This window comes from Knufia obscura (genome assembly GCF_036327395.1).
Source record: "Knufia obscura strain CCFEE 5817 isolate CBS 148926 chromosome Unknown scaffold_19, whole genome shotgun sequence".
Classification (NCBI taxonomy): domain Eukaryota; kingdom Fungi; phylum Ascomycota; class Eurotiomycetes; order Chaetothyriales; family Trichomeriaceae; genus Knufia; species Knufia obscura.
The window spans coordinates 272,667-293,450 of record NW_027042705.1 but is presented as its reverse complement, the minus strand read 5'-3'; the positions used below and the strand labels follow the sequence as shown (position 1 = coordinate 293,450).

General features: G+C 51.2%; 12 protein-coding genes across 12 annotated transcripts; 7 read left to right on the top strand and 5 right to left on the bottom strand.

The window, feature by feature from the left end:
* Positions 1–281: 281 nt before the first annotated feature.
* PMZ80_010695 (uncharacterized protein) lies at positions 282–1,330 on the top strand (the record flags this gene model as incomplete). Its single annotated transcript, XM_064879083.1, has 2 exons — positions 282–743; positions 797–1,330. 2 exons carry the CDS (start codon positions 282–284, stop codon positions 1,328–1,330), a joined length of 996 nt encoding a protein of 331 aa, XP_064725244.1.
* A 399-nt stretch (positions 1,331–1,729) lies between these two features.
* Positions 1,730–2,617, top strand: PMZ80_010694 (uncharacterized protein; the record flags this gene model as incomplete). The annotated part of the gene is made up of 1 exon (XM_064879082.1): positions 1,730–2,617. The coding sequence occupies one exon, from the start codon at positions 1,730–1,732 to the stop codon at positions 2,615–2,617; it is 888 nt and encodes a 295-aa protein (XP_064725243.1).
* Positions 2,618–2,817: 200 nt separating this feature from the next.
* Positions 2,818–3,684, bottom strand: MNN4_2 (mannosyltransferase; the record flags this gene model as incomplete). The annotated part of the gene is made up of 2 exons (XM_064879081.1): positions 2,818–3,457; positions 3,680–3,684. The coding sequence occupies 2 exons, from the start codon at positions 3,682–3,684 to the stop codon at positions 2,818–2,820; spliced, it is 645 nt and encodes a 214-aa protein (XP_064725242.1).
* Positions 3,685–4,010: 326 nt separating this feature from the next.
* Positions 4,011–5,388, bottom strand: PMZ80_010692 (uncharacterized protein; the record flags this gene model as incomplete). Its single annotated transcript, XM_064879080.1, has 2 exons — positions 4,011–5,276; positions 5,320–5,388. 2 exons carry the CDS (start codon positions 5,386–5,388, stop codon positions 4,011–4,013), a joined length of 1,335 nt encoding a protein of 444 aa, XP_064725241.1.
* Positions 5,389–6,328: 940 nt separating this feature from the next.
* RRP3 (ribosomal RNA processing protein) lies at positions 6,329–7,786 on the top strand (the record flags this gene model as incomplete). Its single annotated transcript, XM_064879079.1, has 1 exon — positions 6,329–7,786. The coding sequence occupies one exon, from the start codon at positions 6,329–6,331 to the stop codon at positions 7,784–7,786; it is 1,458 nt and encodes a 485-aa protein (XP_064725240.1).
* A 225-nt stretch (positions 7,787–8,011) lies between these two features.
* PMZ80_010690 (uncharacterized protein) lies at positions 8,012–8,821 on the top strand (the record flags this gene model as incomplete). Its single annotated transcript, XM_064879078.1, has 1 exon — positions 8,012–8,821. The coding sequence occupies one exon, from the start codon at positions 8,012–8,014 to the stop codon at positions 8,819–8,821; it is 810 nt and encodes a 269-aa protein (XP_064725239.1).
* Positions 8,822–8,906: 85 nt separating this feature from the next.
* Positions 8,907–9,584, bottom strand: PMZ80_010689 (uncharacterized protein; the record flags this gene model as incomplete). The annotated part of the gene is made up of 2 exons (XM_064879077.1): positions 8,907–8,942; positions 8,997–9,584. 2 exons carry the CDS (start codon positions 9,582–9,584, stop codon positions 8,907–8,909), a joined length of 624 nt encoding a protein of 207 aa, XP_064725238.1.
* Positions 9,585–11,164: 1,580 nt separating this feature from the next.
* On the bottom strand, positions 11,165–11,986 carry PMZ80_010688 (uncharacterized protein; the record flags this gene model as incomplete). The annotated part of the gene is made up of 1 exon (XM_064879076.1): positions 11,165–11,986. The coding sequence occupies one exon, from the start codon at positions 11,984–11,986 to the stop codon at positions 11,165–11,167; it is 822 nt and encodes a 273-aa protein (XP_064725237.1).
* Positions 11,987–12,997: 1,011 nt separating this feature from the next.
* Positions 12,998–13,918, top strand: PMZ80_010687 (uncharacterized protein; the record flags this gene model as incomplete). The annotated part of the gene is made up of 1 exon (XM_064879075.1): positions 12,998–13,918. The coding sequence occupies one exon, from the start codon at positions 12,998–13,000 to the stop codon at positions 13,916–13,918; it is 921 nt and encodes a 306-aa protein (XP_064725236.1).
* Positions 13,919–14,073: 155 nt separating this feature from the next.
* PMZ80_010686 (uncharacterized protein) lies at positions 14,074–15,818 on the top strand (the record flags this gene model as incomplete). The annotated part of the gene is made up of 5 exons (XM_064879074.1): positions 14,074–14,140; positions 14,198–14,613; positions 14,666–14,736; positions 14,782–14,829; positions 15,053–15,818. The coding sequence occupies 5 exons, from the start codon at positions 14,074–14,076 to the stop codon at positions 15,816–15,818; spliced, it is 1,368 nt and encodes a 455-aa protein (XP_064725235.1).
* Positions 15,819–16,437: 619 nt separating this feature from the next.
* On the top strand, positions 16,438–18,711 carry PMZ80_010685 (uncharacterized protein; the record flags this gene model as incomplete). Its single annotated transcript, XM_064879073.1, has 1 exon — positions 16,438–18,711. The coding sequence occupies one exon, from the start codon at positions 16,438–16,440 to the stop codon at positions 18,709–18,711; it is 2,274 nt and encodes a 757-aa protein (XP_064725234.1).
* A 203-nt stretch (positions 18,712–18,914) lies between these two features.
* Positions 18,915–20,291, bottom strand: PMZ80_010684 (uncharacterized protein; the record flags this gene model as incomplete). Its single annotated transcript, XM_064879072.1, has 4 exons — positions 18,915–19,894; positions 19,941–19,984; positions 20,040–20,177; positions 20,236–20,291. 4 exons carry the CDS (start codon positions 20,289–20,291, stop codon positions 18,915–18,917), a joined length of 1,218 nt encoding a protein of 405 aa, XP_064725233.1.
* Between the last annotated feature and the right edge of the window lie 493 nt (positions 20,292–20,784).

The window sequence follows — 20,784 nt, the reverse complement described above, 5'->3', positions numbered from 1 at the left end:
TGGTCCAATGTGGGTGCGTTGATGAGAGCCGACGCCCTTCACAAGCGTGCCCTCTGCTTGGTACGATCTCATGGGCTCTGCTGACTTTGCGACAGTTTGCAGTCTGCATCTCATCCGGAGGTCTTGCTTTGATACTGAATGGGCCGTTTCCATACCGTGGACACTGGCAGGTGGTGATAGCCACCATTCTGTACGTTTTCGAACTTGTGCTCTTTTTCTTATTCCTGGGCATTGTGTTAGCGCGCTGGATTATATATCCGCATGCTGCGGTCCGACGTGCCATGAGCGATCCAGACGAGCTGGGTGCCTATGCGATTGCACCAATTGCGCTCATGACCATCGGGTCCCTCACGATCACGCAAGTCAGCGAAGGGCCCTGGGGTGGACATGCCTTTACGCTGGTTGGCTACGTCCTTTGGTGGATTGGTGTCGCCTGGGTGTTCCTGACCGCGGTCGTCGTCTTGGCGGTGCTCTTCTACACTGGAAACCAGGTTGACAGGGTCATGACACCAATTTTATTTATGGCGCCTGTCGGTTTGGCGACCGCGGGAGCAGAGGCCGGCCTCATAACCATATATGGCTATGAAATGTCTGCAAGACTTGCGGTACCGCAGCTGATCGTTGGTTATTTTGCTGTGGGTGTCGCTTTTTTCATGGCTGTATTGCTGTATACGGTTTACTTCCATAGGCTGTTGTCTTCTGGGTGGCCAGTTGCAGCAAAAAGAGCGGGCCTCTTCATTCTGGTATGTAGCACTTCGTCCTTCCTCAAACACACCTTACTGACTGGCCCTTCAAGATCGGTCCATGCGGACAACTGTCGACTGCACTGCAACTGCTTGGCGAATCAGCATCGGAGTATATGCGGTTTGCTCAATACAAGCCGTCCTCGGTACGTCCAGCACAATATGGCACATTCTGGCGGCAAGAAACAGCAGACGCCATGAACGGCGCTGGCCTCCTACTTGCCTTGCTATTGCTGGGGTTCGATTACTTATGGCTCTGCTATGCCATAATAGGAGTGGTCGACGTCTTCATCAAGAAACATCCAAGCTACTCTCTAACTTGGTGGAGTGTCGTTTTCCCGACCGTCACGTTGACAACTGCTTGGCTCGAGCTGGCCTCTTCTATGGATTCACCAACGTTTCGTGCCTTAGTCTGCGCACTGACAGTATTTATCGCAGCCGCATATCTCATTAACTTAGGTTTTACGTTGCGTGGAGTCTTCAACGGCTCTCTCATCTTTGGGCAGACGCAGGAAGAGATTGAAGATGGGATGATGAAGAAAGCGCAAGATGAAATGGCAGCCAAAAGGAAGAAGGAGGACGTGTGACACGCTTTCGGGTCAGATTGGGCACAGAGTCCAATCGTTCAGGTGCAGCCATGCCTTGCCGCTGAGTAAGCATCTCCAGCCCGGAGAACAAGGACGTTCTCTTGACAGGTAGCAGTTTTCACATTTCCTCTTCGCTTTCTCCCATTCTATGTGATTATAGTTGCCTATCATTGTACGGGAAAGGCGGCAAACTAGATATAGCAATGACCTCATCGTGAGCGACTGTCTTATCTTCCATCAATTCGGCCAAAGTCCAGGAAGCGACTTTAAAAACGCTGGATTGTATGATAACTAGTTCCTGGTGTCCCAAGCTATCATATCTAGCACTTCTGACCTTGGCATCACCCTAGCAAAACCTTAGCAATAAACATCTACCTGACTGACCTGCCTTGACCCAAAATGTCAAACCCCTACAGCCACTACCCAGACTTCTACCAAGCAGAACCCAAACACATCCCCGACCCCATCGCCACAGTCCTCGAGACCTACTCCCACATACCTCGGGACCAACAACTCTCGCACATCCTCAAAGTCCGCAACCGCGCCTACGAAGCCCACCCCTACCCCTGCCTCGGCCGTTTCCGCTTCATCGAGCTTGACCTCTCATCTCACCCGCTATACCACGACTACGTCCTCCCACAACTACAGAGGCCCTCCTCCGACAAGGACAGTCCAACACCACTCTTCCTTGACCTCGGCACCTGTCTCGGCCAAGACATCCGCAAACTCATCTTTGATGGCGCAGATCCACAGCACATCTACGGCAGCGATATAGTCCTGGACTTCATTTCCGCTGGCTACGACCTGTTCAAAGACGAAGACAGATTTCCACGAGACCACTTCATCTGTCCAGCTGATGTCTTCGATGAGTCCGAGGACAATAACCTCGCGGTTCTAGATGGGAAGGTGGACATTCTCCACGCCACGGCAGTCTTCCATTTGTTCTCGGGTGAGCAACAGTTTGCCGTTGCGGAGCGGTGTTTCAAGCTTCTACGTAAGACGCCTGGGAGCCGGGCGCTGGTGCTGGGTGCACAGGTGGGGAATGTGAAGGCTAGGGAATCAGTCAGGCAAGACGGCGTGAAGAGGTTTAGGCATGATGAGGAGAGTTGGAGGGAGTTGTGGGAGTATGTTTGTGCAAAGGAGGAGTTTAGAGATGTGGTGAAGAAGGTGGAGGTTAGCGCTGTACTGAAGGAACGGAAGATTGGGGATGCGGAGCAAGCGAAGCATATTGGGAGTACGGAGGAGGGGTTTCGGTGGATGGTTTGGCAGGTTTGGGTTGAGTTCTGAATTTGAGATTTGACTGAAGCTGAATGTGATGAGGCTGAATAGCGCTAGTCCTGACCTTTCGAAGACAGAAACATCCTTTATCCTTGCAACATCTTCTCGTGCCATTCTGAGTCTAGAACCCATCTTTGCTCGTCGTCATCAAAGTGGTGCCTGTCATCTACGTCAGTGTTTGCACAAGAACATTCAGGCATGATTTGAGCTTACCAGTGGCGGTTCTTGTTCGTCAGCGCAGGCATGCCGTACTCGTCGCTGAGTACCTTCTCCGGATTCGCAGGTATGCGTACCTGGATGCCATCCAAGGTTGATTCGTGTAAAGGATAGATAGTTGATGGTAAGTAGACATGTCCATCCTTGCAAAGCAACACCTTTCCAGACCGCCCCTCATGAACAATTGTGATATCAATGAATTTGCCGTTGGACATACCGATCCACCTCGCATCGATCTTATTGGCCACGTCCCATGTAATTGACGCGTTGACCGATGTCTTCGGTGTAGTCCAGTAAGGGTTTATGTCGAGCAGATACGAGGGCCTTGATCTCGCACGGACAGTCTGGTTGAATATCGTACGACGTGGAAGCAACCTCATAGGATGCACCGTGTGGTTGTATCGGCTGCTGACAAGCCTTGCCATATTTGATGCGGACATCTGAACGTCGATGCCGGTGTCCCAAGGCAGGATGTGCCCGCCCCAGTAGTGGCCCAGGAGGGTGCCATGTGCGATCCATGTCTCTTTAATGCCAAGTCTATCCATCGTAGTAAAGTAGCTCGATAATAGGTCGGTCAATGAGGCTCTGATTGCATCTGGGGATGTAAGATGTGTCTGGTTCGGCGATAGGAATCTGCTATCGTGATGCGAAACTGCTCCGAACTCATGGGATAGGTGTTTTGGCGTATAGACAAGTGTGTCTCTGAAATACTGATGTCGTTCATGGTAGTCTATTGCCGATGTCGCACGCAAGCTATGGCGTCCGAACCAAAGGTGAGCCAGCAGCACCATGCATATCAGGACAGTGGTTGCAACGAGACATCGTCGATGTGTGAGCGGAACACGCCCAAGATACCTCATGCTCCTCATCATTGAGTAGTTAGACGAGTACTGACAATCTCGTGGTGTTGTGGCAAGTCGAAGCATCAATAGAATGACACAAATTACCCCAGCAACATCAGGTCGGGGGAGTGAAAGTCGAAGCGATAACCTAGATCATAGAAGTGATTTAGCCATGCGTGACCAATATCGACTAGTCATGTTTTCACTGCGACGATCGTTCTTTCGTTGGCGGATTTCAGGCTCATGAGAGGAATGAGTGTCAGCGGCTCGGATATAGAGACCATGCTCTTCGGTGCCACTGAGGGCGTATCTGCACACAAACATGGCGTCCGTTTGGCGCTGTTTCAGCATTGCAAGTATCTTTCGGTATACACATTTGCGTAAGATCTAGGATCAATCCTCTGACCTTTGGCGTTGAAGAAGGTTGCATGCTTTGGTCGAGGCAGCTTTGCTTGCTGTGTTCTGGGCTGAACTGTGGCCAGAGGTTTGCGCCGCACAAGTTGTATCTGGTTCCAAGGCGGTGGTGGGTGAGCCAGAGGTCTTCTCGTCGCGCTTTTCACAGGACTCCGGTGAGGTGATACGGGACACTGAATCTGTGGTGGTTTTCTTGTTATACACTTGACCGGACTCTGAGGAGGCGATCGAACACGATGATGTTGCGGTTTCCTCGTTGGGCTACCGACCGGACTGGTAGGCGGTGAAGCAGGACGTCGATGTGGCGGCGACCTCAGTGGGAGAGGCTTTGGCTTCGGACCAGGAAGCAGTGATGCTGGTATGCCTTCCAGGCTTGCATCGAAAGGTCTTGTCGGACTGGCTGGCGGCGTGAAATGGTCCACGATCTCGTTGCGAAAAAGACTTTCCTTCTCCTTAGGCAGGAATTTGCCAGCCAGCTCTTGAAACTCTCCTACAGACGGAATTGCTTCGATTAAGGTGAGCCACCCACAAATATCGTCGGCTTTAGAATACTGGCGCAGAAACCCTGTGTAGCTGCCATCGGACGAGCCTATTAGGACTGTATGCTGGCAATCTGTATGACCGAAGAACAGTTCAAGCTGGCTTTGCATCTTGCTCTCAGCAGTGGCTTGATTGTCTCCCGCGTCAACAAAATAGCAGAACTCAAATGCATCGTTGAAACCATCGATGAAGCGCCGCCATGTGCCAATGTCATCGACAACGCCTGACTTGATGTAGGATGTCCCGAAGTTACTCATACTGGCGTAGAACTTGATGATGAGTCTCCAGTCATTCTCGAAGACTTTTCTCTGCGTCAAGTATTCCATCAAGTGATCGTAAAACTTAGTCGCCGCCTTCTTGCCGCCCTCCACTCCTTCCTTGATATGCTCTTCCATCAACATATTCTCTTCACCCTCAATCAGAACCACAACGAATGGAGTGCTGTCATAACCAGGATCATGTTCGTGTTGCGGTCTCTGGGGATAGTCGGACACCCTCCCGAGCAAATCCATAATCTCGGACTGCAAATTCGCTATCACAGCTGCTCCTCGATTCACGTCAGCCATATAGTCATCGCAAAATATGGTGGTTTTCTTCAGGTCACGCCTGAGAGTACCGTTCTCAAGCTCCAAGCTAGCAACCTTCTGCAGCAGAAACTGGTAGTGTTAGAAGAGGTACGAGCCTTGAAGGGAGCCTTACCTCAAAGAACTCGTTCCTTTGAGCCTCATCCTGCTTTACACTCTCAAAATTCCGTCGCAATTCGTCCATGTCCGCAGCGCGTCTATATTCCGGCACGGCATGGTGTTAGATCAGGCTTCGTTAGCTGAACAGCTAGTCATAGACGCTATCGTTGCTGTGTGAGCGGGCAGATTTCGATGGCGCAGGTAACGATATGGTTGATCAACGCGTGAGATGCATCTGATTCGGAGGCAAGCTTGCAGCTCATATGGTCAGTGCCTCCCTGCGGCTACATTCCACCAATTCCCTTCTACTTCAGGGCGTGCACTGAGAAAACGCCCTAGAGACCACACATTCCTACAATCATAGCCTGCCATGTTTTGAGCCTCCTCGTGCAGATAGGTCTTAGTCTGGTAATTAGCATAAAGCCTTGACGCACCCTCCCAAATCAGCTTTGGGCATCGAATTTGAGGAACCATCGCCCCTTCGAGCACATTATGGTACAACTCAGTCGTGCTCAGAGTCATGTGCCAGATTAGAAGGGCAATTTGACCTGTTTTGTTAAGTTTGTGACGAATTTCTCCGAAGCCACACTTTTCTTGATGAACGTGCATAGATTAGTCGACTCTTTGTAATCTTCCTCAATCGGTCTGATGTAAGGGCGCAATAGCGGCATCTGACACTGTTTCAACCCTTCTTCAGAAGGCGTCGAAACATTCTTTCTACAATCTTCCTTGCTAAGACGTCGTGGTCGTGACTGCAAAGCGGATCGAAGAAGCTAAACCTGATGGTAGCTCGAGCAAAGGCAGAAAGAAGTTGCTGGGCACCTGATGCTGCTGGTCAAGAGTGGCCTTTCGGACATGCTTCTTCGAAAAGGGAATAGCGTCATAGGCGAGTCAAGCTTAGCTTATCGCAGATAAGAATGACTCGAGCCATGTCTTTTTTTCCGTCAGGGAAAGCACTTCAAGATGCCCTGCGCAGACATTCTCAGACTTGCGTGTCCATAAATTGAGTTTGACACCATCTGATCATGCCGCCGTACAAGAAGCGCAAATTGAGCCATGATAGCTCTGCAAGCTCCGACGACGCCGTTTCACGTCAGTCGCCCCCAGTGTCAGAGGCATCGTCGCCAGAACGCCTAGATGGCGCTCAATCCGAATCTACGCCACAAGTAGAAGCTGACAAGAATGGGACGAAGAGTTTTCGAGACCTTGGCCTTATTGATCAACTTTGTGAGGCATGTGAGCAGCTGGGATACACCAAAGCAACACCTATTCAGGCTCAATCAATACCAATCGCGCTTCAGAGTAGAGACATCATTGGGCTGGCTGAGACGGGTAGCGGCAAGACTGCAGCCTTCGTCTTGCCAATCTTGCAGGCTTTGATGGAGAAGCAGCAGACATTACATTCCCTCATTCTTGCGCCAACTCGAGAATTAGCCTACCAGATTGGTGATCAGATATCAGCGCTCGGAGCGTTCATCGGCGTGCGAAAAGCAGTTTTGGTGGGTGGGATGGACATGATGCCGCAGTCTATTGCATTGGGCAAGAAACCACATATTGTCGTGGCTACACCAGGTCGGCTGTTGGATCACCTGGAAAACACGAAGGGCTTCTCCCTGCGGCAGCTGAAATTTTTGGTTATGGACGAGGCAGATCGATTGCTCGACTTGGACTTTGGTCCAATCCTGGAAAAGATCCTGCGAAACATCCCAAAAGAAGGACGGAGGACATACTTGTTTTCTGCGACTATGTCAAGCAAGGTCGAATCTCTGCAAAGAGCTTCTCTCTCCAATCCGGTTCGAGTGTCTGTGTCGAGGGACAAATACCAGACAGTCGAGAAACTTCAACAGTCCTTCTACTTAATACCACACAAGCACAAAGACATCTGGCTGGTCTACGTTCTCAACAAGTTTGCAGGACAAACCGGCATCATCTTCACAAGGACTGTCAACGAAGCGCAGCGTATATCGATCATGCTCAAAGCACTGGGCTTTTCCTCTGTGCCTATACACGGTCAGCTATCGCAGAACTCCCGACTGGAAGCATTGAACAAATTCCGCGCCAAGTCGAAGAATCTGCTAATAGCAACAGACGTGGCTGCAAGAGGTCTCGACATCCCTTCCGTGGATCTGGTAATCAATTATGACCTTCCAGACAGCAGTAAGACGTATGTGCATCGAGTGGGCAGAACAGCTCGTGCTGGTAAGAGTGGTGTCGCCATCTCAATGGTCACGCAATATGATGCTGAGTTGTGGCTTCGTATTGAGCATGCTTTGGGCAAGAAGATCGAAAATCATGACTACGACGGGGAGAAAGAGGAAGCCATGGTCTTTGCCAACAGCGTCAGTGAAGCGCAGAAGTCTGCGACAATGGAAATGAAGGATCTGCATGAGAATCGTGGTAAGAAGGGTGCTACGCTGCGGAACACAAAAGGCAAAAGAGTGGTGAAGCGGCGCAGAGATGAGATGGACCAGGAGGCAGGATAGACAGTGTCTTCTTGCACCATCTATACCCGTGCAATCTATGTGTTCCTGTGCTGAGTCCCCCGGGCGTGAAGACGGTGCGCATCCGATGGCGAATTTTATTCGCTAGGATCTCCACAGTGGAGAGCATAGTATCATATCTTTCTCTCTGCCTTTCGCGATGCTTCTAAGCCTTCTCACTTCCTGTATACAATGACATGCCTTGCACCACGATAGAGCTCATCATCGATGGATCATGAACTAGACGATCAGACCAGCCCGCCGCTCCTAAAGTCGGGATTCTTGGAGTTACCCCCAGAAATTCGCTTCCAAATCTACAGCCACCTCTTCAAAGGACAAACAGTCACAGCAAATGCCTACCATTACCCGCAAAACGATGGAGAGCCACCGGGCCACATCTCGTTACAGCCGCCAACTCAACTGCTAAACGTCTTTTACACATGTCGTCTCATATACAGCGAAGCGATCACCGTTTTCTATAACCTGATCAGATTCCGCTTCGAGCGACACAGCATAGATGAGATCACCTGGTCACTCGCACAAGTCCATGCCTCGTTTCCAAGCTATCGACCCATAGGCAGCACGGACAAAAGCCTGGCGAGCACCCGCCACCTAGTACGGCATATCTTCTATGCAGGAAATGACCACGCTTTCATCCGAGATGTTGGTAAAATCTTCCCCAACCTTAAGTTGTTCGAATTTTGTCTCAGCTGGGATCATCTCGGCAACGATCAGATCAATTTTGACAGAGCAATGAAGTATGCTATTCGAAATCGTGAATGGAGACACGCGGTCAAAGACGCACTGGAGCAGAGATTCCCCGATGGTATGGTACGCGCAGTCTGGGAGTTACAGAAGTCCTCCTCGACCCCACGCGGCTTCAAAGTGCTGCTTCACTGGAGGCTAGGATACCGCTTCATCGAATTCCTCGGTGAGTGCGACTTAGATGAATGGATACTGCACGTGAGAGACCCGGAAGGTGCTAGCAAGAACGTGTACGATATTCGGCAAGATCCTTTATTCTTCGAGATGGGCTGAGGGAACATTGAGCGAACCTCGATGCCCAACTGCTTTACCTGCACTACCTGGAATACCGACTCGTATCACATGGTGGTCGGCACAACTATGAGAAGATCGAAAGGTTCCCGACGAAAGGTAGCTAAGCATGTCAGCACGTCAAATTCGCGATGTTTGCTTACATCTCGAGACTCACCATGTACACCAGATTTCGATGCGAGATCATCCACTCCTGTCTCTTGGGGTCCTGCCGAAACCAGCTATCCTGATATTGTCCGGTGGAATACAACCCCTCGTTCAAATACACGCCTTTGCCAAACTGTGCGGAGACAAAGTAAGACACTGAGAAGGCATTATGCTCATCCACGATCTCGACAAATTGGCTGCTCAGAGAATGTTGGCCGGCAGATACCTTCGCCTGCGTTTGTTCCATCGTTGCGATGATCTCGGCAACTCCTGAAAGGACGCCCAGCGGCGCCGAATAGTTTGCAACAGCATCTGAAGAGAATATCTGTTCTAGGACATCGAATTGCTTGCCATCAATGGCGAAAGCGTACAAAGAAAGTTTGTTCCGAATTGTCTCCATCGATCGGGTGTCATGATCGAGGCTAGTCTTCTGGGCGAGTAGCTGTGGAAGTTGTGAGGAGTCCAAGGGCGTCGTGCCATATGGTAGTTGTGGTGTCGGTCCCCATCTTGTCTCAAAGGGTCCCGCTTCAGAACATTTAGCGCCCCGAGTGACTGCCAACAGCAGCCAGTGGAAGAGGCTGAAAGTTAGGCGGAGCATGTCACAGGACGCTTCCACAGAAGTACTGCTGTACTCGTTTGCCAGGTTACAGTGCGGGTCTCGACGATCAGATTGAACGTTAATATGTTATGATCGATTATTCGATCGTTGAAACTTATAACTTGAACAGATTCTTCAGCGTTCTATAGTCTATTTGTAGTCGATCCTAGATCAGTCCGTAACTATCAGAATGCCAGCTGCCTGCCTGACAGAGGATACAATAGTCTGATCCTGAACAGGTTGAGTATTGCTCGGCTCGTCCTAGTCGAGCAAGTTGGCCGCTTACCGTTCGCTTTATCTGCCTGGATTCATGCTTGGCAGGAGCGGCCACGTAGCTCGACTCGGACGAGGACCGGCACCTGATCTGTGGCCTTAGTACCAGGTTGCTTGGCGAATCCTGGCGCTGCCTGCCGAGGATGTAAATTCCAACCCGGTATGCGAGTAGGTCGAAAATTGGTCGGCACGTAGTCTCAGACTAAGAAGCGCTTTCCGAGTACGGCAGATAAGGAGAACATTGTGCGAAGGAAGCCGCTGTCTCGGCCGACACGGACTTGACCGCCAACAACGAGCGGGCCTCCTAAGCCCACAGCAGGCGTGCCTAGGCTCATCGATACTCAGGCGACCATGTTGAAGTTTATTGCCAACCTCAGCTCTTCAGCTTGAGGACTTCCAGCATACTTCAGCTGCCACGTATCGTCTTTCCTTCGACGACTACGCCATGCATCTCCTTGACCTCCCATCTGAAATCCTGCAATTAATTGTACAGCATTGCTACGAGCCATGGACGATCCAGGTTCGAAACTCACAATTTGCAAGCGACTGCTTTGGGCGTCTAGAGATCTTGGGTGTTCCATCGAACAGCCTCTTGCGCGTTTGCCGCTCTCTGCACGATCTGGCCAGAGATGCAGAGACTCGAACTTTCACGGGCAGTCTTCATATCGAGGAGAAATGGTCTGCTCTAGGCTTGACATACGTGTCTTTCACCAACTCCATGGAACCGGGCCCGAGATTCGAATGGATGAGACAAAATGTAAAGACCATCAGATTGACCAATCCAGGTAGAAACCCTGCCACTTGGAAGGTGACAAAGACCCTGCATCAGTTTGTTGACTTTCCTGAACTTGAAAGCGTCGAGCTCGATTGTCGCTGGCCATACCATTTCGCAATTCACAATGTCGACAATGCGGAGGACTTCTTGTCTCGAAAAGAAGGTCGTCTGGATCGGGAGCTGGATTACCGACACTCGTTTTTCCTCAGCTGCGAAAGGTTCCTGCATCTGACAGTATGTGCTGGCATTACCGTGACTGTCATTCGAGCTATGGGTCTCCGTCAGGGCGACGACAAATGCCAAGCTGTGGTAGGTAGAAACTCAGCTTTGCGAGTGCCTAGTAGCTGACTGGCATGAAACAGGTTCTAGCTGTGGATTATGTCCAGGGCGAACCAGGCAAGCTTATCCTTGACTGGGACAGTCTCAAGACGAAATCAGCGACAATCGTGGGGTGGCCGCACAACATCAGATCGACCGTGGAGTCCCTGGAAATATGAGTGTTAGGCTTAGCACGAGCACGTCACTTCGTACATCAGCCTGTGCCTTCGTTGTGCTTGACCGGAAGATCTGGCACTGACGAGCACTGGTGTTCTTCTGAAAAAGAGCCGCTCATCCTCGAACAGGCACCTGAACGAGGCAAGTCGACTATGCTCGTGCATGGTTCGAGTATGGGAAACATGGACTCTGGTCGTGCTGCTGTCCTTGGTCCCAGCTTTCCTGGCTTCGTGGTGTCCGATCTGCGGAAGCCCTGTATCAATTTGCTTGGGAAGTGCGCACAACTTTGCCAGCACCTCCAAGCCAGGTATCTCCACTCCCGTCGTCGAGCTGCTTCTTGCTCCTCTCTAGCCTGCTCCAGCGCATAACGCAGACCTGTATTGGCCGTCTCAATAGTCCGGACATACGTCTTGGCTTCCTCGACTACTTTAGCAACCTCGATCAACTCGGACTCGATTGTCTCATAGTTGTGCTGCCACGACTGAATGTCTTGCAGCAGCATTGCATTGGTTTTCGATTGACTCCTGCAAACCCTTTCTAACTCTTTGACCTTGGTAGAGAGTCGCTCACGATCATGATGCGACTCTTCCAGATGATGGCTATACCAGATCATTTGAGCCTGAATGGCCTCTGGCAAAACGTCGTTCATATCGATGCGCCTGCATTGCTCGCTGTCCTGGGGCGCAGCAGCATCTTTGGCGCGAGGTTTCCGTCCTTGAGATTGAGTCTCCGTTCCGAAGAAGGCCTTTTGATGCGCGGGGGGTGACTCGAAGATCGTTTCAAGCTGGTCGACACGTGTTCTGGGCCAGCTGTGGCGCTTTCTTGATGCCCTCCTGTTGTGACTCGAGCTGTGTGCCATATCGAAAGCTGTATAGTCGGAGTGGTCACGATGTGATGATAGAGATGATACCTTGTGCCAGACAGGTACAAGAACAAGTGACAAGTAGGATGCAAGCTGGCAGTATACCAGTTCTCCCAAACTTACCTGTGTGAAGCTTTCATAACAAGCTCAGCCCAGCAACATCCATGTTTCACACGAGACATGCCTGCTTTGAGATCTCGGCTGTGTCAAACATTAGCACGACATCACGACATCATCAGAGGATACCTGCAGACAACCACGCTTTGTAAGGCCACGCATTGCCATGAGCTCTTGTTCTACGGGTGGCGGCCTTCCTGAAACACATCCTCTGTGACACGGGTACACAAATCTCCACATCCGCGCAACGCTAGCGGGCCGTCCACGACGAGACTGAAACGACAACGATGTCCTCATGAAGCTAAAGACCGAATCGTGGATGCTTCGCGGATGTGCTCAATCTCGAGCGTACGCCAGTTGGGTAGATTGATGCGATCGCAGGATCACCCGTGGATGATATTCCTAGTTTAAAGCTTTCTGTTCCAAGCTCCCTCAACTCTCACAAGACTCATTATAGTTGTGGCTCATCTACCATTACCAAGTGTTCACGAGCACTCCCAACTAAGGATGTGGTCGACAATGATAGCTGTATTCTGGCCCATCAAGCTGCCGCTGTTGTTGTTTACTGCATGTTGTACGCGTCAAGCGCGTCTCAGGCACTAAACACAGATCGCGTTTGGGGCAAAGATTGCACCGGACATGACCGCTCAGCTAGGTACCTAAGGCCGAAACCTTCGCACCAGGCACGATACCTGATGATGACTCGGATCTTTCTCCGAGATCGGTCACAGCATGTTTATCAAAGCTCACATGAACGGCTTGGGCCTTCAAGATTGTGACAATCTTCGGCTGACAACACGACAGAGACCTGAAGCTCAACATCGCTGCAAGTAAGGCTAGAGACTTCAAACATACTCCACGCCACGAGACTTGTTTTCAAAGTACGCCAGCATGGCAATCCAAACGGTTGCTCTCGTCGGAGCCAACGGCCGTCTAGGTCCATCGATCCTTCAAGCACTGCTCGACACAGGTTCGCTCAAAGTCTCGGTACTAACACGAGCAAGTTCAAAGTCAACATATCCATCCTCAGTCAATGTGCTAAAGACAGACGACGACTTGCCTTACGATCAGCTGGTCAAAGCATTGACTGGCCAGGACGCTCTCATCCTTGCATTCTCTGGCACGCAGAAGGACAACTCTATCAAGCTGGCTAACGCTGCTTTTGAAGCAGGAGTGACACATATCATACCGGCTGACTTCGGTAGCTGCGACTCTTCCGACCCTAGGAGCCTTGACTTGGTGCCTCTGTACGTGAACAAGAAAGATGTGCGAGATCACCTAGTTGAGCTGAGCAAGAAGACCCGAAGCGAGGGGGGCACCACTTCGTGGACGAGCCTGATATCGGGGCACTTCTTTGATTACGGCTTGAAGTCAGGTCTCTTGAGCATGGATGTCGAGAAATGCAAGGCGAGAGTATTTGATGATGGCAACCACAATTTTTCTGCTACAACACTTGCCACGATTGGCCTTGCAACGGCCAGGATCTTGCAGAAGGCGGACGATTCAAGGCTGAAGAACCGCTTGGTATATATACAAAGCATTCGGACAACGCAGAACGATCTGATAAGCACGGTCGAGGAGATCACTGGGAAGAAGTACGAAGTTGAGAAGGTGAGTTCAGACGTGTTCATCAAGGAGAACAAGGAACATCTGGATAAGGACCAGGGCAATCCCGAGGTAATTGAACACCTTGTAACGGTTGAGGGTTTGGTCAATGCGGACTGGACTAACAAGGGCGATGCATTTGTCAACGACTTGTTACAGCTTCCAAAGGAGGACTTGAAGGATTTAGTGACCAGGGCGCTGAAATGAGAGCTGAGACATGCCTGAGGCACCCAAACATCTGATCATTGGGCGCACCAACCTGATTCAGGCACTCATGGCAGCGCTAATATATGGTCGCCTTTAATCGCATTTCCCAAGCTTTCTTCTATGTTTACTCATGCTGCAGGCCAAATACGCCGAAAATGTCTGCTACAACCACTGAAGCTCGCAGCTACGAGGAGCACGAGATGAGAGCCACGGCAAATGGAAGTCCCCCAGAAACCATCGATGAGACAGCAGTTGACATGACCGAAGACTAGCCCGCAGGTCTCCGGTTGATCGCCATCACAATCTCTCTTGTGCTTGGCATCTTTTTGTCCGCTCTCGATTCGACGATCATTGCAACACTGATACCTGAGATTACGAACGAGTTCGGCTCACTGAATCAGGTTGGTTGGTATGGCTCGGCCTATGCCATGACCAATGCTGCATTTTTGTCGCTATGGGGCAAAGCGTATACCTTTTTCGACCTGAAAAAGACCTTCATTTCCTGTGTTGCTCTATTCGAACTTGGCAATCTGCTTTGTGGCTTTGCCACGAACAGTCCGATGCTGATAGCGGGACGTGTCATCGCTGGTGCTGGAGGAGTTGGAAGCATGACAGGATGGTTCATCATCATTGCTTGTGCTGTCAGACCCGAGCAGAGAGCATTATACATGGGAACTTTAGGTGTGACTTTTGGTGTAAGCAAAATACAGTTGTTATGAATGTGAAGTATCACGCTCACCGATTTAGGTTGCATCTGTCACAGGACCACTTCTAGGTGGTGCTTTCGTGGACAAGGCGTCATGGCGATGGGGCTTCTGGTAGGTTCTGTCAACCTCGACAAGTTATATGCTGATACTCCCCAGGATCAATGTTCCGCTTGCGGTCCTCGCCACCAAAATGATGACTCTTTCGTTCCAGACACCCCGAAATGTACGGCCCCGGCCTGCAACTATACGCGAAAAAGCTCTCCATATGGATGTTGGTGGTGTAGCACTGGCAATTGGCGCTATGGCATGCTTCATCTTTTCGATGCATTACGTTGGCACATCCGCTGGATGGTCGGATAAAACAGCTATCGCATGTTTCCATCGGCTTCCTTGCGCTTGTGATAAGCTTGCTGGTGCATGAGCATAGGATGAAATCGCTGGCGATGGTGCAGTTCCAGTTTCTCAAAAGACGCCGCTTCCTTGAGAACTGCTTGTACGTCTTCTTCCTTGCAGGAGTGTTCTTTCCTCTGCTGTTCTCGTTACCGATTCAATTTCAGTCGATCAATGACGAGACTGCCTCGGGAGCCGGAGTGCGCCTGATACCCCTAGTGTTGGGTATCTCGGCGTTTACGATGGTCAGCAATTGGATCGTTACCAAGGCGCCACGGTACTCAACGCTACTTATGCTTGGTGCAGCGCTCTCGATCACGGGTTCAAGCCTCATCTCTTCTGCTGGTCAAGAAGCAAGCACAGCCATTTGGATTGTCTTTGAGCTTGTCACAGCCGCTGGGGTTGGCTTGGCACTGCAAATTCCCATGATCTCGAACCAGGCGTCGGTAGCAGCATCAGATATACCGACAGCCACATCAATGACGCTCTTCTTCGAAATAGCCGGCCAAGCCCTCTTCACTGCAGCAGGAGAAGCTGCATTCATCAACCAGCTCCTTCGTAAGCTCGATGGTTCCCCTCAAGCACACATCGATCCTGATGTTGTCATTGCTGCTGGTGCTACTGGCTTCCGGAAGATCTTCAGTGCAGCCCAAGTTAGCGTCATCATACGTTGTTACATCGAAGCTTTGAAAGTTAACCATCTCTTATCAGTGGGATGTGGAGTTGGCGCCGGGCTGGTATGGCTCTCAATGGCAAGTCCAAATCTCAAGCAGAAGGTATCCGGGAGGATCTCAAGTAGGTGAGAGTTCTTGCGGGTGGTCTCACAATGAGTATACGGTTGGACATTGGACGTTCTGAACCTGTGCTCACCTTGTACATAACCGAAACTCCCACATTCTCGAAGGCTGGCCTATGGAGGCAATGAACCAAGTATGAAAGCATAGGGTAGAGATGATTTGAATCGAGCTCAGCCTGAGTGTCAGTACTGCTTCAGCGTCGCATCTCCGGAAGTAGTCATTGAGGTGCTCCGGCATGCCAAGAGAAGCAATCAATCTCGATCTTCCGCCTGGGGTGGCAGATAGTACGGACATCGAATAACAACCCCGAAAGAAGCATATCTTGCCCTCACGAACCCGTTTGCGACCGCTGAATAGGCTCTCTCGTGCCTGATTGCGACAAGAACGTGTCGACCACTCCTAGCTTCGCATTGCGGCCAGTGTCTGGTATCTCCGAGACAGCTCTCGGCGAACTATCCGAGATCCCGAAATCTCATCCTCGGCTCATTGTTCTCGAAACTCCAGCCTCGACGTTGGGTAGCTTAAAGCATCTTCACCATGTTATTGGCGAATATGATAATCGTGCAGACGTGAAGTTGGATGTGTAAATGAGCGTTGTCTAAACTCCTCAAGAGACAACCCAATCATGTCCCACAATCCAGTCGGACTTCCGGTATCATTCGCGCAAAACGGAGCACAATGGCAGGACCGATCTCGAAAGGTGCCACGAGTCCTATGGCGTCCAAAGGATCCGGAGAACACACCTATGTCGAGATATCGGCAGCATATCAACAGGAAATTCAAATTAGATCTGAAGACATCCCATGACCTGCACAGATGGAGCTGTGAACATCCCCACGACTTCTGGATTGATCTCTACAAGCACACCGAGATTATCCCACCACTCCCAGCTGGAACGAAACATGCTTATGATCCGAATGCTAAGTTCAGAGACATTCCAACATGGTTCGAAGGCCACAAGCTCAACTTTGCCGAGAACCTCCTCATGCCCAACGTGCGACGCGACCCAAACGCCATAGCTCTGACCGGCTTGCGAGAAGGAAACCTCGATGACCCGGAACACATCACCTGGTCCGAACTGCACGAGCTAGCCAGAATCACTCGTGCAGCCCTGCTGCACCACGGTATTAAACAAGGTGATGTCGTCGCAGCTCTCATGAGCAACTCGATCTGGATCATCGTCATCTTCCTGGCAACAGCCTCAATCGGCGGCATCTTCACCTCGATCTCACCAGATATGGGCCTCTCCGGCTGCCTCTCTCGTCTAGCCCAAGTCACACCAAAACTCCTTTTCACAGATACAGACTACGCAGCACGCGGCAAACGTATCTCCCTTCTCCAGAAGATCCGAGACATTCTCGACGGCCTCCCAAGCTCACAAAAGAACCCAGAGGTGATCTTCGTCCCTACCACCCACGCCCCACACAAAGTCCACCACAACACCATCACGCCAACAATTCCAACAGACCTAGGAATCACACTCTCCACCTTCCTCAGCATAACCCACCCATCCGATACACCCCTCGAATTCACCCGCCTCCCCACTGACGCCCCCCTCTTCATCCTCTACAGCAGCGGCACAACCGGCCCCCCAAAATGCATAGTCTCCTCGCACATGTCCATTCTCAACTACCGCAAAATCGCATACCTCCACAACAGCCTCACCCCCAGTTCCGTCGTCTTCCAATACAGCTCCACATCCTGGATCCTCTGGAACGTAATGCTCGGCCACATGACCGTCGGCGCCCGCCTAATCACCTTCGACGGCAACCCACTCCACCCCGACGCCGGCACACCCCTCGAAATCTGCGAGCGCTACGGCGCAACATACTGGGGCACCAGCCCACGGTACCTCCTCGAACTAGAACAACAGACCACCAGCGGCGCCCTAAAACGAACCTTCGACCTGTCAAAGCTAACGCTAGTAACCACGACCGGCGCCCCACTGCTCCCCTCACAAATGGACTTTTTCTACTCGCCCCTCTTCCCCACAAAACACAGTACCTCAGCAATTCACATGTCCAGCGTCGCAGGTGGCACAGACATCGCCTCGTCCTGGATCGCAAGTAACCCCTCCGGCCCAGTTTACTCCAACGAAATGCAACTCTTCGCCCTGGGTCACGACTGCGACATCATCTCGCAGGATCCCAAGTCCACAACACGAATGATCTGGGATGCCGCCACGAAATCTCGGAAACGGACACAAATCACAGAGTGGAAAAGCGTGGGCGATACCAGCGAACCGGGCGAACTCGTCTGTCGCAAACCGATTCCTAGCGCGCCGGTCTTCTTCTGGGGTGATGATAAGAACAAGAGTAAATATATGGACGCGTACTTCAATCGGTTCCCGGCCGTGACGAACACGGAGACCGGCGAGGTGGAGGAGTACGCCGATCTCTGGGCGCAGCATGATCTTACGACGCGGAATCCAGTCACGGGTGGTCTGCAGATACTGGGCCGGTCGGATACGACGCTGAACCCGAGCGGGATCAGATTCGGAAGTAGCGAGATATACCACGTTATTGAGGCGCCGCCGTTCAATGCGCTGATCAATGATAGTCTTTGTGTTGGGAGGCGGAGGAAGGGTGATCAGGATGAGGTTGTGTTTCTGTTTGTTATTCCGACGAAGGGTGTGGTTGTGGATGAGGAGTTACTTGATAAGGTTCGGGGCGCTATCAGGACGAATCTTAGCGCAAGACATGTGCCGAAGTTCATCTTTCAGGTGAAGGAGATTCCTTACACGCTGAACGGCAAGCGCGTTGAAAACGTTATCAAGAAGATCATCAGTGGAGTGGATGTTACGCCGAGCAGTACTATCTCGAATCCGGGCTGTCTGGAAGAGTACAGGCAATACAGAGACGTGGAGAGGCAGCCTTCAAGTAGGAGTAGCAAGCTCTGATATAAGAGAGCATTATTAATATTGTTTGAGCTCAAGTGTCCGCTATCCACCATATTACTTGTGATCCGTGCCTAGCAATACAGCGCTGCCTCGAATATACCGAGATATTCATACAGGTTGAGACACGACATCCGCCATCGAAAACAATTTCTCCATACAGCAGCACACGCGATAATTCGTGGCCCTCCCTTGCCAGCACTGTCTCACTTTCTGGAGACCAATTCTACAACTCGGTCAACATGCTTCACACCCTTCTTTGCCTCGACTTCTGCGACTTCTAGGCATTTGCTTAAGAATGTCAACGCAGGCATGGTCTCGTCCAGGTTCAGCATCTCTCCACTCTTATCGAAGAGCCTCTTCATGATGGTCCGAGATGAGATCATGCCCTCTGAAGCGGTTTCCAGCTTCCTTCGAACGATGTCCAACTGCCTCTTCGCAGGCGTGACCGACCCGGAAGCTGCAAACCCACGTTTGATAGGGATTGGAGGGGATGGACGTGGAGACAGTGGTGCGACACCTGCCATCCTTTCTCGCTCGTCTAGGTCCATATCCATCAGGGACACGAAGTCTGCTTGTTGCGTGAAAGCTCCTCCACTGGTAACGCGTCCAGCTTCTGTGGAAGCCACAACAGCCTCGGGCAGTTCTGTATTGCCGCCGGTGGTCCGTGTTTGTGAATGTTCTGCCTCTGACTGAGCGTCGGTAGCGCTGGCATTGCCCGAGTTGAGCTTCTGCTTCTTTGCTTGTGTACCACTGCTGTCCTCTTCATCCTCTAACAAGAGATCTATCGGGTTATCCCTAGTCTCCTCCCTGTTGAAGCCCGTGGTGGCTACGTAGGAGGCAGCTTGTGGGTTAAGCTTTTTTCTCGTGTTCGTGTATTTGAAGGCACGGAACCTGCCATGGAACGATCTGGCCTTTGGCTCGAGCGTCACGGACGATACTGCTGAGAACTCTGGAGGAGCAGGCCTCTTCTTGTTGGTATTATCGCCAAGCCCTGAGGGACGATATCGGTCGGGATAGTAGGGATTTCTTGGAGGCGGAAGATTGACAGGACCATGGGAGTGGCGCAGGGCGACTCGCTTGACAGCCCAGATGAGGTCGTACAGTGCCTTGTGTTTCCAGGTATCGAAGCCTGCACTTGATGCAGCGTTGGCAATCTCGAGGTTCAGACCCGTTAGGCTGATTGCTAGCATAAAGTCAGCATAGATCCGTGTCGTGAATGGAATACTTACGTCCTTGGTACATGCCGTCAACACCAGTTTTGCGATGCTCGTACCTGACCCGTGAGCTATGATATTGCACAGTAGCCAGCAAGAGAAAAAATAGCTTACCAGCATGTCTGTCCTTTGGCACAACTGCCCTGAAGCCATGCCTTGCAGGTCCCTCGCTGGTTGAGTTCCGACGCCAGGCGACCAGTGTCCCAGTGAGCAAAAGCACAAACGTTTTGGCCATCGAAGCCGATATTTGGGCTGTCGGACCGTAGTCAGTATTTCTTGAGTATTGTCAATGTTCATCTCAATTGCTCACCAAGCTGGTCCAAAAGCCCAATAGCGACAAGTAAAGAGTGCATTTGGTTGAGTCATGTTGGATGGTTAACACTAGTCGTGTATGAGCACGAGTAATGATGTCTGATCGATCACGAAAGACTCAATAATCAGGAGTGCATGCTGTGGGCGAGAAGTGTTGGTGAAGATTGGGGAACCTTTCGAAGTGCGGACTCGAGAATATGTGAATTGAGAGGGAAGCAACGGCGGAGAGCGCGTGCCGTTGCGGAAGGCGGAACGACATCAAGATGTTGACGATGTAAATACCTGGAGGCCTCCTGACTACCACGAAAAAGATTTGTGAAGGAAGGTGCGAACATGCGGCGATCTCCCATGCTCGACGTTAACATTGCTCATTCCCAGATCATTTCCATTTGGCTTAAGTCCCATCTAGATGGTCACATGCGTCATGAGTAGCATCAAGCCATGTCTCGCAGTCTAAGCCGTTACCATAATCGTCGGACTCGTTAGGTCATCAATTCATGAGCCCAAAAAGGTGCAGTATTGTCGTAGGCAAAAGCCGTCCGTTGAG